This window comes from Poecilia mexicana, unplaced genomic scaffold, assembly GCF_051168715.1.
Source record: "Poecilia mexicana isolate PSO_F unplaced genomic scaffold, ASM5116871v1 scaffold_20, whole genome shotgun sequence".
Classification (NCBI taxonomy): Eukaryota; Metazoa; Chordata; class Actinopteri; order Cyprinodontiformes; family Poeciliidae; genus Poecilia; species Poecilia mexicana.
The window spans coordinates 6414802-6429207 of NW_028263389.1; the positions used below are offsets into that span (position 1 = coordinate 6414802).

The 14406-nt window shown below is 38.4% G+C and overlaps 1 protein-coding gene, 1 long non-coding RNA gene and 1 other non-coding gene across 3 annotated transcripts in view; 1 reads left to right on the top strand and 2 right to left on the bottom strand.

The window, feature by feature from the left end:
* Nucleotides 1-1065, bottom strand: part of LOC106903875 (uncharacterized) — a 50225-nt gene extending 49160 nt beyond the window's left edge. The window contains exon 1 of the long non-coding RNA XR_001414772.2: nt 970-1065. This is a non-coding gene — a long non-coding RNA (uncharacterized LOC106903875). The remainder of the gene's footprint in view (nt 1-969) is intronic.
* A 10060-nt stretch (nt 1066-11125) lies between these two features.
* pomp (proteasome maturation protein) lies at nt 11126-13482 on the bottom strand. Its single transcript, XM_014967896.2, has 6 exons — nt 13378-13482; nt 12964-13061; nt 12797-12857; nt 11845-11946; nt 11639-11732; nt 11126-11446 (listed from the first exon to the last, which is right to left on the bottom strand). The coding sequence occupies exons 1-6, from the start codon at nt 13453-13455 to the stop codon at nt 11379-11381; spliced, it is 501 nt and encodes a 166-aa protein (XP_014823382.1). The 5' UTR covers nt 13456-13482; the 3' UTR covers nt 11126-11378.
* A 170-nt stretch (nt 13483-13652) lies between these two features.
* trnac-gca (transfer RNA cysteine (anticodon GCA)) lies at nt 13653-13724 on the top strand. The gene has a single exon. It is a non-coding gene; the product is annotated as a tRNA-Cys (tRNA).
* Nucleotides 13725-14406: the final 682 nt, after the last annotated feature.

Consider the following 14406-nt stretch of genomic DNA (forward strand, 5'->3'; position numbering starts at 1 on the left):
TGCTGAGTGCTGTTTCTGATCCTGGTGTTACATAAACTTCGATAAACCACACATGATTATGCAGTATGCCGTGTGCAATCCTGCTGCAGGTGTTGCCCACACATCCTGAGTTAATTTTATACTGCCAGAGTATTACTTGCAAATAAGTCTCAGAATGATTCTTTAATGTTTATATCCACGTTTATAGATTGAGTACATCACCAATGGCTATGATATCATTTTAAGCCGAACAAGAATTCCTTTACTCTGCTCTACTTGTCATTTGATAAAATTCAGAATGTTAAAATCTACCCACAGATGGCTTTAAAATTTTCTAAACCATATTAGTTGTTTTAGTTAGTGCTTTAACTCAAATACCCTGTCCCTTTTTCTCAGACTTTTTCTGTTTTTAATTATCAAGATAAATGAAAGCGCTTTTAACTATTTTAACAGCTTTTACAACTTTTATTCTGTACAAATAAAATATTTTTTTAAACATTTTGGTTTTCAACAGTATCAATTGTGTTAACAGAATAACAATATTTTATGTCTTACATTAAAAACCAACTATAAAACTGAAAGAGGTAATGCTCCTTTCATGCTGTGTCTCTTTACTAAGCTTCACACAGAAGTAGCCATTACTTACTCACCAAATGTCATAATAATATGGTTTCTCTGGTTTATACAACCCATAAAGAAACATCCATTTTACAAATAGACACCAAAACAATACCTTTTGTGTGAGAACTGTTCCAAAAAGAACAAAGTACAGTAAGTTCAAAGGGAATTCAGTAATCCTCCAACTGTTTCTCTGCTAGCTCAACACAAATATACAAAGTCTGCTAGCATTAGCATTAATTAGTCTCCAGAAATATGTCCCATTTTCTACACAATACAACGTGACTCACTAGTTGACTCTCGATTCAATAACCTCTTCAACTCTTAAAGGTAACAAATATATATGCATCAAAATACTTTTTTTTTACTGACCTGAGAAATAGAAAAGATGCGAAACACAGTTGAGCTTCAATAAGTATCTAACAGGAAGGTTTATTCTTCTGTGCTCAACCGCTATACCACCAACCCGACAGGCGCCTGCTAGCGGTCATATGTGGAATCGCACTGAGTTACTGAAATAACACAAAAGAACTTATCACAATGAGAAATTAAGGATAGAAAAATAAAATGTTGGGTTACTTTTATACATAGTGTTTTCATTAACATTATAACAGCTTGCTTTCACCCCTTTACAGACTTAACTGTGTAGTTCTGTTTTTAAGGAAACATTAATTGGTAATTAATAAGCCATTCTGCGATTAATGGTGACTCATTATTAATGAGCAGAGGCGACATCACACTGTGTGTACATGTAAGAGATTAAAAGCAATTGATCTTTTTGTCAGCTAGCTCTGATTGCTGTTAGCATTGCCAGCTGAAGGTCTCTCTTAGTGTAGTTTCTAAATATTCTTGCTTTGTACCCATGTTCTAAAAGACTGCAGCTGTTCCCACATCAAATGTAAATGGAAGGCTCAACTAGGCTGAAATTAGCTGTGTTTCCATTAAATTGCACAAACTGGAATTTAAAAAACAGATTTCCTTATTGGAAAAAAATGCCAATTTAGAAAATGTTAACATTTTTGCTAAAAAAGTATTTCTGCTAGGATTAGGTAGTTTTTCACAAAACTGCAATGGAAACACTTTTTTTGTTGCATTGTACAAGTCATGTGATCAGCAACTGGACCTTACTAGTATCAGAATAGATTAAGAAGACAAGAGGAAGGAGGATGGTGATGCAGCATATTTTTTAATAACTTATTGCATGAACAAACTTATTCACGTGGGATTTTAACTGTTTCTCATTTAATATACAGACCGCAATTATGAAATGGTGCTTTTTTTGTCATTAGCCGGATAACTGTAAAGTTTTGCGCACATTTTAAATGGAAACCCAGATATACTTGCTCCTGTGGGAAACCCAGTGTTTCCAATCTCTAGTTTTTGTCTTTGTCCAGCATAATTTTGCCTTGCATAAATATTTGCGAGAAGACATATGACATCTTGTATTTTTTCACTCTAAAAACTGGAAAATCTCTAAAGGAGACGATGCAGATCACTCTTCCTCTGTCCCTGACAATGAGACACATGTCCAAACTTTTTATTTTTAAGATTTTTTTTGGCTCTAGTGGCCTTTATTCTATAGTTAATTGAGAGGAAAGTGGGTAATGAGAGAAGGGGGAAGACATGCTGCAAAGGTCACCAAGGTTGAGAATCAAACCCACGACAGCTGCATCGAGGACTAAGGCCTCCATATGTGGGTGGTGCTTAACCTCTGTGCCACCACAGCACAACCTGGCATGTCCAAACTTTAATCAACCTCTTTCAGTGAGCTAAATAAGTCGGCTGCTGCACAACCAACAAGGTTTCTTTGTTGGATCAAGCTGCCTCCAGGTTCCCTTCTAGAAACTCCTTTTTGTCTTCAGTGACATTTAAGCCATCGTACTGAACGCCTTTGCTTTGTCCTCTTGGTTGCCCTCATGAACTTTGTTTTGTGGGTTTCTTTTTTGTCCCTCCTTTCTAAGGCCCCTTTTGCTTGCACAGCTTAAAATTTTTCTCCCTATTTTTGTGAGTTTTGGTGGTTTCTCTGCTTTTTATTATGTATATTCTTGTGATTTATGTTTCTGTTTATTTTTGTGCTTAGTCTGGTTCTGTTTAGTTATGATTTCCTTTTTGTGTTTGTTCGGCCTCAGCCGGCCTCCCTCCGTCGCCTCGAGCTTTCTGCAACGCAACTGCTTCGACTCTTCAACTGTAATCAGTCTCGGCTGTTCTTTGTTCAGCGGTCAGCATAGCATATACACCTCCTGATTCATTCAGTCCCATATCAGATCCGTCTGCTATGCTCTGATTTTAGCTGGTGCTTGTGTGGCATCGGCCACAATCTGTTGTTTTCCATGTTTTGCTGTTGCCACCCTGCTTGAATTTTGTTGCCACACTTGGAGATCAATTACGTTTCATCGTTTGGGTCCTTCACACAAATTTGTGATGACGATTGAAGCTTTTTTTACACTTGTTTTGTGTTTTTCTTCCATACATTTGATCAGTTTGGTGCCACAAAGTACGGCTGTATCCATACATTTGCATCTTATTTTGAACTTACATCACAACCACAGTTTTTTTTGTTTTTGTTCATCGATTGTGTTGAAATGACCTTCTATTGCAAGTGCTGCCTACTTTCAATAAGAGTATGATTTTTTATCCCCGTCCCATGCGAATACAAAAAATGTCATTGTAATCTATTTCTGAGCTTCTCTCCGTATTACAAACACCTGATGTCTGTCACGGCAGCATGGCGCGAATAAATCAGTCAAGTTCACGTTATCTTGTCACACTGTCCTTTACTCCCTTCGCACGGCCGCGTTTGGCTGCTGCACGCCGACGACAAATGAAAACAATAACCAGAAGCGTATCACAGAAGTAAGAAAAGATTGCTGTTCCAACCGCTTTGAACGCCGTTTAATCATCTTATAAAGTAAGGCGCCCCGTCAGGTGTGTGCACATCCGGAGGAGAAACGGAGACGGTAAAAACCAATGAGATGTGCGGCTGCAGATAAACATAATAGACTGTATGACAGCGAAGTAGATTTCGGCGCCTTCGGGGAATTGGAAAAAAAGGGCATTTCAACACTTAACGTCGTGGTTTAGGTCTTAGAAATCCACTGTAATGAAGTAACGGTGTCATGAAACCAGCAGACCCACAAGTGATGTTTTGAACCAACAAATAAGAAAGAGAGAGAAAAAAACAAAACAAAAGTGGTTATTTTTTTGTTGCTTATTCTGCTTTAAAGTGTCAATTCTTCAATAAAATGTTAATTTAATTTGAGTCCTTAAGTTGTTTTGGCACGCTCCAACCAGCATTATTCCATGAAGAAAAGCGTTTGCTTATTGCCTCCTAATCGAATCGATGCTAATTACGGTAGAGCTACAGTTCGCCGTGCACCATGTATCATTCTAAGCATGTCTCTTTTTGAGATGTACATTAAATCAGAAAAAAAAACCATGCAAAAAAAAATCTCCTGTTTAGAGAAACAGGAGATTGTAGATTAAAGTCTTTCCTCTTCTCTCTCCTCTTCTCTTCTGTTTTGCTGAATGCCTTGTTGTAGCTAAATCTTCGTTTGAGATGACCTTTTCTGCCAGTGACTCACTGGCCTCTTTCTGAGCTCCTGGTGGGGTGAGTCAGCACACAATCACTACTTGATCGCTCCAAATATCATCCTGTCATCAGAGACGGCAGCTTTGCTTGGGTTTGATGGAGGATTATGAGGAGGGAAAATGGTTCGCAAAAGTAAAGGGGGTTGGCGAGGAGGGCTGTTTTTCACAGGTGTGGCTCAACAGTCTAAACGAGTGCAATTAATTTCAAAATGAAACAATGATCAAACACAAATTTTGGATTGTTTTGTTTTTTTTGGATACTGTTTGAAATGCACCTAAGCCGAATAGCATCAACGCAAAGAAAGGTATCACCTCCAAGAGCTACATCTGATCTGAATACATACAAATACTTATTTAACCGGCTTTAATCAGAAGTAACAAACATAGAGGTGCCTGGTGGAGAAGTACAATGCAAATGGTTGGCAGCTAATCCCAACTGCAAAATTTTGGAGCTCTTGCGATTTAGGCTTATTTTTCAGGGAGTTGACTGTAAAGTCCTCTGCCTATCAAAGTTTTCTAAAGTGTTTCTAAAAGTTTTCCCCAGCAAATACGGATAAATCATATGTTTTCATGTCATTCTTCAAAGCCGGGCAGAAATCAGTCAGCTCTGTTATGATTTTCCAAAGCCATTTTCTTGTTTTCGGAAGTATCAAACTTTAAATTTGATGCCACGGGCATTGATTGTTGCCTTCGTTTCCACTTCACAATCGTTCACTCAGGTTTTCTATGAAACTGTATTTGATCTGCTTTAATCGGCACAGGTTCAAGTGTAACTTGATATACTTCGATAAGAACTGAACGTGTTGTGATCCTTCAGGCTCCTTAACACGGGACAGCTGAAGACAAACGGAGAGTTTTAGACGGATTCGAAGACTGACCTGAAGTCAGAACTCAAAAGAAGAAGTAAAAACCAGCTGTCACATGCCGCGTTGCTTAAGCTGATAAACTGATGATGTATGAGAAACAGAAAACGGCATAGACTCACCACGGGGGCACAGGATCAGTTTCAGTGACTGAAACCATGTCAGCCAGTCATAACTGAGCCAAATCAGCAGACACAGGAGAGGAATTATGGGAACACATGGGGGATCCCTACATCTAATTCCTGCCTTTAACTCTTTGAGCTTTTGCTGTAATAAAATACTTTATTCGAGGCTCTCACGGCTGTGTAGACACCTCAAAAAAAAAAAAAAAAAACAACTGAACGACTACGATCTCTTATTTAAAATGAATGGTTCTGTCTGGCCATGGGACGGAACAAACATTCAGCTCTGTTTGTCAATATATAAAGTCCACATTAGAACGTTGCCACCGCATTAAGCAGCATTACTCAACCACTGCTCTGGGGCATATCCAACTCGATCCAGAGACTGGCTTTATTTACAGTCCACAACTCTCTGCTGAATTTAGAAAATCTGCTTTTAGCTCTTTGTGCTCTACAGTGTTCGCAGAGCACACAGAAAATCAATTACTTTGGCAACATGAAGTCAAGTGGTGGCAAGTATTTTTGGCAGGTTCCGCACCTGTTAAAACACATTGTTTCACAGGGCCTGGTCACATCTTGCACCCGCATCCGAGGTACTGCACTTCTGCAAGAGCGTGTACTATGTTCTCAGTGGAGTAATGGAATGTTATCCAAATATTTCCAAGTAGTTTTTCAGCTAAAGACCCTGTCCTCAACGTGGCCGTCGCAGGCTTGATTCCCAGGCTGGTGACCCTTGTCGTGTGTCTTCACTCTCGTTTTACTTACTTTCCTGTCATAGCACTTTCAAATAAAAGCCTCTAGAGCCAAAATAAAAAATAATAAAAAACAGGAGTATTGAACAGAGCGACTGCGATTGTTTTCCCAAGTTGCTTTTGCCAATGTAGCCATGGCTTCCACCTGTTCAAGTCGAGATAATTCGTCTGTGGTATGGAGCACTCAAGATACCAAAGACAGGAAGTTGATGACACTCCATGTGCAGCAGCTGGGATGGATGCCATCATGATAAAGAGGCAGAGTGTTGAACTGTTGTCCTGTGACTTGTTTTGCTTCTTGGGAAAGACCTGAACAGTCAGGTTCACTGTGGGCTTCTCTTCTCTCCGTTGCAGAGCAGCATCCTTCACCTCTCCACTGCTCTCCATCAATCATTGGCTCCGAATCCGACCCGGGGCTTTTCCGGGAACGGAGTTGTTTTTCAGCATGCAGATAGTGGAAGCAATCTCGTCAGAGTTTCTTTATCTTGGAATGAATTACGTTGCTGAGTGTCTGAACAGATCTCTGGAGAGTTTAGAGGCTCGTGTACAACAAGGAGAGTGATTTTATTGATTGCCCAGTGGAAATGTGGCTTCTGTAAAACTTCGTCTTCACAACCTGCTTGTCCTTCACTGCCTAATTTGGTCCTCGTGACAGCTCCTTCTAGAACATATTTGGTTTCTTCCTACAACTTTTCTCCTTGTCGGCCCTGTACACCAGTCTTGATGCAACTCAAACCCGCACAATTGTCTTTACAGTCTTTCCCCCTCATGAGTAATCGAATTAAGACCTTCTGATCTGATCTGAGAGGGAATTCATCAAAAATAATCTGACTCGCGTAATGTTTAAAGTTTCTTCTAGCAATCCATATATTTGACTGTAACTGCTCTCACTGTGCTATCGTGTTACTGTTAGTACACATCGTATAGATCCATTTTGCCTTCGGAGAGGTACGCTCAGAGTGATCTCATCAAGTGAGCTTCTCCTGGATGATGCCAGCGCAGATCTGTTAATCACCTGCGTGCTGGATCTGAAAAGTGCTGCAACCTGAGACCTCATAAGTGTCTCATGGCTCCATGACATCACATCATCCACGACTGTGAGCTCAGGCCCTATTAACAACCATTGCTGACCACTCAGTTTCTCTGCGTAGATGCGCTCATGAGTGTGACTAGAAACAGTTGAAACTGTGCCAGACCAGGGCAGAGAGAGAACACCAGCACCGTGTAAGGCCCGAGCATGAAGACATTGTGTCGCAGCCCCATCTGACCCGACCAATTATCTATAATCATAGACCCAAGCCTGGAGTAAACCCCCCATATTTTATTTGAGATTTAACTGCTTTCGGTTTTAGACCATAATTTGAGGAGGCAGTGTAGTTTCTTCCATTTATAGCTTTAAACATCTTCCCACTCCATTTTGTCGCTTGTTGTAATGCGACAAAACGGATCAATCATTGGGGATGTGTGATTGATAGGAGCGGAGCAGTTGTAGTCTAATGAACATCAGCACCTTACTTTCTTCAGATCAGTAGCTCCAAATACACCGTATTTTCTGGACTATAGAGCGCACCTTACTATAAGCTGAATCTACAAATAAAAATAAAAAAACAATAACCTGGAAACGTACATATATGAGCCTCTGATATGTCCGCCGCTCTCAAGGGCTGCGTCCTTGAGAGCGGCTTTAAGTTGAGGGTTGCCAGATAGCCCTCAACTTAAAAGCTGCATCATACGAGTTTGAATACATTTCTCCTTCGTGACTGCTGCTAGCATGTGCTTGTTCTAAATGAAAATTAACGCTTCCTTTGATTTCCAATTTTTACTTCCAATGATTCACTTCCTGCTAAAGAGCCCCCTGGTGGTTGAAGAAAAATCCACAGAAAAGCTTCACCGGGCTAAAAGCCTCGTGGTTCAAATTGTGGGGAAAAAAAGTAGCGACTTATAGTCCGAAAAATACGGTATATTATATTCCAACCACTTCAGCATAGCTTGGACGGAAAAAAATAAATAAATAAAAAGATTCTTCTTTTCTTCTTCTTCTTCTTCTCTTTCCAGCCCTGACGTTGCATATCGCCACCTACCGAAAAGGATGTGTAGTGTGCAACTTTAGTGTGTCAGTGTAACAATGAGACAGAAACTACACGTTAAAATATAATGGAGTAATAAAGTAATAAAGTAAGAAATTGTCCTAAAAAATGCTGCTCAAGTAAAGCACAGATTGTCTAAAAGTGTACTTAATCACAGAACCCAAATAAATGTACTTTGTTACTGCCCACCCGGTTCCGCATTTAAACATATAAATATATGAAAATATTTCTTTTTTCTCTCATATCTATAAGTAAAGTGTTTTCAAAAAGAGGAAAACAAGGTTAAAAGTGGAGCAGCAATGTGCATCATGTCAGGACACTGAGTGAGCAGGAAACTTTACCTCCAGATTCCTAGTGTACAAGATACTGACCTACATCTAGGTCTTGCCAAGTGTGCACTTTTAAACACTGACAAAGCCTATGTTTGGAGGTATGTGGGAGGACAGTTTGACAATGAAGCTGCAGGAGTTCAGGCAGAAGCTTCTCTCTAGTCGAGATTATATCATCAGCACAGCCTGCTTTCTCTGCCCATTTGTTTATTTCACTTGTTCTACATAATGTTTTCAATTGCATAATCATTACTTTTAGTTTTCTATTTTGATACTTTGACGCCTGCAGCAGTACACAGTTTTCAACCTCTTTGTTTTTGCTTGTTTGGTTCATTTTGTTTGCCTCACTCTGTTGAATTTCTCTCTTTACAAAAGTTTTATGCTTATTTAGTTCAACTGATAGCTCCCCTTATTGAAATAAAATGGCACATTACAAAAGCATTCATGGTGGGCAACAATTTCAGTCTTTAGATCTGTAAGACTGGTAAAGTTTTATATTGAAAATGATTGGACATCACCATAAGTACCACCAGTCACTTTATAAACAATGATTGTAAGGTGGGTCTTAAATGCAACCATTTAAAAAAAAAGGTTTAAAAAACAAAAATTTGAGACAGACTTCTGCTACAGCGTATTGAATATAGAATCCTTTTGATTCTAACACAAAGCAACATGATATTTATTCAGAAAATTTGACTTTTCTCCGTAAAATCTGAAATGTAAGTACAAACTGTTTGGGGTATATTAACCTCACATTCAGAGACTTTTGATTTTAAATGTTCTGGTTTATCACGTGAACCAATTTCCTTCAACTTGTACTGTCTAAGAAATGCAATCTTCTGACCTCGTCTTGCATAGATTCAAACACTTCATCACATTTACTTGAGTCTGGATTTCTCCTGGTGCTAAAAGATTTCTTTAGCAGCTTCTGGCAACTTTATGTATGAGAACAAACAGAGGGCCACTATTATACAGCACATGTCAAGAACCTGCTTTGGGTCTAAATCTTTGTAAGCACTGGATCCCATTTACTGCCATTTTACTAGATCAGAAGGCGGGTTATAAATGAGCTGAGAGATTCAAATAAAATAGCCTAATGTGGATTTATACTGCCATCTTGTGGCTGGAGAGTAAACGGTCCCATTCACTCCGTCAGACAATGAATTTCTAAATAATTTAAGACAAAATGTTTTCCAAGTAAGTGTACGAAACTGTGATAAATCACTTAATTGTTTACATGTTCGTATTTAAATGCTGATTTAAGAAGACTTTGTTAACCAGTTGAAGAGGCTTTGGTCTGAAACAAGCTGATCTTCCGAAAAAATAAATGGGTCCAGATTGCAATACCTAATTGGAGAGAACAGTTTGATAATCTCAAACTAAATCCTTATTGTTGTATTAATTTCTATTAAGAAAAAATATGTTGTAAACCTAAAAGAATAAATATTTGGCGTCATTATCATTAGTTCTATACGGAAGAGGATTAAGGCCACCGAAAAAAAGAAACTATACGTAATTCTGTCAGAATTCTGAGATTAAAGTCAGAATTCTGAGATTAAAGTCGGAATTCTGAGATTAAAGTCAGAATTTTTTTTTTTCGGTGGCCCTAATCTTTTCCCGTAGTTCTAGAATGCACATGTTATTGTATGTGAAAACGATTCGTTGAACCTAAACGTATTATGCTTCTTTTATGCCAGAAATAAATAAATAAATAAATAAAATAAAAACATTTCCACACTTTTCGGAATGAGCCTGCCACTCACAAAATGGCGGACTAGCTTACGTATAGTTTCTTCAGACAAACAACCGGCATACATACGTATTATTCCCAGCATGCAAAGCTTCCCAAGAAGAGGCTTGTGACCGTAAAAATTGTTTAGTTTTAACCACTGGAAATTTCAAGTCTCCTTTTAAAGTACGTTACTTAGCTATACCTTTAAGGTACTTTAAAAATCATGCGAAAACCATCTGAAAATAAAAACAAAACCATTAGATAGATGGTCAATAACATTGTTGCTATATATACTTGTCAGTGAACATCGTTTTCCCGGTTGGTCCGAAGGCGGTGAGGTTTCAATTGATTGCTACAGTGAGTAACAGAACTTCTACGTTTCTTCTCTCCCCTCCCTCACCGCCGGTATAGACTAGCCTTTTGCCTTAATGATTAATTTTATTTAAAAAAGTTGGTGAAATGAAATGACACCAAACTAGTATAGCTCTTTTCAGGACCCTCAAAGACGCTTTACAATGAAATTAGTCATTTTGATTGAGGCACACATCCATAAGTTACATTATCTCAAGTCTCTATTTGCTTTTGGTTTTTTGCTCATGTTTCTTGTAATTAGCTTCATCAACTTGGAACGTCTTTCTCCTTCTCCCATCGCATTGCATGTAGATCAGAAAGTTTTATTTTGGTTTAACCAGCACCTTAAATGTTTGTTGTCTTCTTGAAATAAACTCCTCAGGGCTTTCTTAAATTTACATTTACTAATTAGATGATTTATGAAGGCAAAAGCTAGCACTACATTTAAAATAAGTCTGTATCCTTGTGCTTCCTCTTAATTATGCAGTAACTAGACATTATATAAAACACAATATTGCTACTAATAGCTGTGCAAAAATGTTAACACTTTTTTTCAATGTTTATGATTGGATGATAAAGTTCTGTAGAGACAATAGTTCACCTTGATTAGTTTAATTTTAATGACTACGTAGAACTGTAGATACGTAACAGGAGCCAAAGTTCTGCTTCGGGAGTTTTATAGTTGAAGAAATGAAACCACACCATGAAGAAGAATGTAATTTATTAGAAATATTAACCAGATTCAAACACAACAAAAAAGGAGCCATGAAAACCAGTTTGAGTGACTGCTATAACTCTCTCTGTTTAATTTACATCTGGCCCACCTTCTGCCTAACACGTGTCTGAAAACAACTCTGCAGCAGCCCAGCTGATAACTTCCGACCTGGAATGGACAATCAAATATATTTCGGAGAAAGTAACCTAAACATGTTGTGTGTTTTCTACATCCAGCAGCTTTCACAGCAATCCCAGTTTGTATTCGACCATCATGTGAGGCTCGCCCATCACTTCACTCTGGCCTGGATCTACAGACAGACAGACAAGACAGATGGTCAGGCTTTATGTTGACACTGATCAGCGTTCAATCAGCACAACCGACTCTGAACCTCTAAACAACCAACATAGGACACATGCCATGGATTTTATTGTTTATTCTACTTAAGATTTATTTCAGTTAAGATTTTTTTTTCCTCTTCACAGAGGAAAGAGACACTAACCGCAGAGGATGTCCTCGAAGCCGATGCACTCATCGCTTCCTCGCAGGGTGTCCAGAGCCAGGTTGGAGCTGGGTAAGAAGGGCAGACGCTGGATCTGGAACACAGAAGCACCTTTCATCAGTACCAATAGGGGAGACTTAAAAAAACAGATATAAAAACATGGAGGTTAAAGGGAAGGGGCCATCAATGGGGTGGAGTACCCTTACCTGTCTGGCTGCTCTGTACTCCATCTGCAATTTGAGTGGAGCGTGAAGACCCTGGATGTTTCTGAGTGTAGAGAAATTCATCTTGTCCTGGTTAAGCTGGAACTGCAAAGCACAGAGAAACACCGCGGTAAGCAGCCTGCAGGCACACGTAGCCAGACGGAGGTTTTAAAGAGAAGCAGCAAAATCAAATGAGGTGGATTAGCAGCATTTGCTAACAACTGCTGGTCATCCAGGACAAAGCGGAATATCATCTCTGAAGATAACCGAACTGCTAAAATGTCACGACAGTCATGAAACTGTTACAAAGCAAGTCGTCAGTCAGAGGCCTCTTCAGATTCACTGCAAGACAGACTTCTACTGGATATCATTCCTGCCCACAGTGTGACCATCCACAGTGACTCTTTGAGGATGCTGGGAGGAAATGAGCAAGGAAGACATTTATGTTTCATTTGGAATGAGTGAAATATTTTGAATTTGAATACTGATGGTTCTCAGACTGTAGTCAAAGTGCTAATGGTGGCATACCAGTTGTATTTTGTGGTATTAAGATAGAATAATTAAAAAATGAAAAAATTAACTGATTTATGGTTCAGGATTGGTCAGAAACCTACAGTTTTCCCATGTTATTAATTATTCCCAATTCACACTTCTCAAACTTAAATTTCTAAGCAAAATTAATTTAAAAATTGGAACAAAAACATAAAAATAACACATTAAAAATGTCTCGTACTGTAGAGAGCGTTGTAATAAAAGGTTTCTAGGTTGTTTGTGTGTGTCACTGTTAATGTATTTCCCACGTCCTTTCCAGTCATTTAAATGCTGACTCAAAAATATATTTGCCGCATATGTACAAGCATTTGTCGAGTTGCCAATGAAGGAGTCTTATCCAATGTATCTTTTAAAGCTTGAGCCATGAGGATGAAATTTAAAGGACACAAACTAGATAACTTACATTCTTTTCTGACAGCTCCAGTGGGTGGCTTGGAAGAAGCTCATTCTTTACACTAGTGAAGCTTTTGCAGAGAAAGGCAAAAACAAATAAACCCCCACAACAATTAGCACATTATTAATTGAAATCATAATTTCAATTATGTAAATATATATCCCATAGTTTCTTACCCGCTACGCAGGGAGTCCTGTACCCCATAAGCTCCCTGTGGACACAGTCCTGCCACAGGTACGCTGTCTTTAAGCTGAGAACGGAGTCCGCGGCTGTTCTGTGACGCACAAATAAAATAAAAACACATCCAATCTTCATATCTGCTCACAATAAACCAACACAAAATGCATGCAAACATTCAGAGCTGACTTTATATGAGAAAGTCCAGGAAAACATCGTTGTTAGCATTAGCGCTAATTTAGCATTAGCTCGAGTGACTAATCAAATTCACGAATCAGTTCCACAACATGACCAGACGAAACGCTACATAGGACATGATAATACATTGTATAAATGTAAATAAAAATAACGCAATGGTCCTGAATCTGTCGCCTACAGAAAATTTAAAAAGTGATATAAACATGCTACAATACCATTGTGACTTCTTTCCTTACGCTTTCCTTTTCATATGCTCGTATATCCGCTTGCGTCGAGTGGTATAGACGAAACATCCGGTCGAAACTCCGCCCCTACAAAGTGCTCCGTAATGCATGAAATATTTTCACGAGATCTTGTAGTGATGCCATCACAGCCTGTCTGAATGAAATTTCGTTTTTATTGACCCACATATATATCCCATACCACATTATCACTTCAACACACAACTGACATATGGCCAATACAGACAGACTACACATTCATTCATAACGGGGGTATAGCTCAGTGGTAGAGCATTTGACTGCAGATCAAGAGGTCCCCGGTTCAAATCCGGGTGCCCCCTCTTTTGTTGTTCGCTTGAACTTTTTCATTGTTTTTGTTTATACAGAACATATTACAAAATATTTTCAACATTTTAGAACTTCTCATCATTTTTATTATCCAAGACATGAGAGGTGACAAAATAACGGATATACATTGTGCCCTCTCCATATCAGTATATTTTTGCACCTTTTTTCCTATAAATATGACTTTAAAATGTTATGCACAGATATTATCAATTGTAACTTAAAAAAATAACTTTATATACAGGTCATTCTTGAGTCCCCACGGGAGAGTAAAATGTTGGTGTTATACAATTCACTGACCCCTCCCTTTGAGTAGAAGTTTAGGGGAATGCCTGTAAAGCATACAAATTGATTTTATTTTCCAAATCACAGCAGAAAGCACTACAGAGGTCCAACAAAACCATTGTTCTTTAAGTTAAAATTAATGAAATTTTACTTCTTGGTTGGCTATTATATTCTGTAAGATAGGTTTAAAATACATACCAGTATATTTGCAAAGAAGATTTCTTAAAAGTGAAACCATTTATAATTTGAGAGGATCAGAGATTTTTTTAAAAACCCAAAGGTCAGAAATAAACAAAGAGAACGTTGTATTTCTGTTTGTGAATCAATCTATCTAAAGAAACAGAAGAGAGTAGATGAGTTTTTACTTTTTCTTACCTCTTCTGTATTCAGATT

Bases quoted from the DNA above. Each gene is read 5' to 3' on its own strand.
- pomp (XM_014967896.2), bottom strand. From the start codon at position 13,455: ATGTTTCGTCTATACCACTCGACGCAAGCGGATATACGAGCATATGAA. The intron at 13,062-13,377 runs GTATTGTAGCAT...TGTGCGTCACAG, and splicing joins TAAGGAAAGAAGTCACAATG to AACAGCCGCGGACTCCGTTC. The intron at 11,447-11,638 runs GTTAGTGTCTCT...GTCTGTCTGTAG, and splicing joins CTTCGAGGACATCCTCTGCG to ATCCAGGCCAGAGTGAAGTG.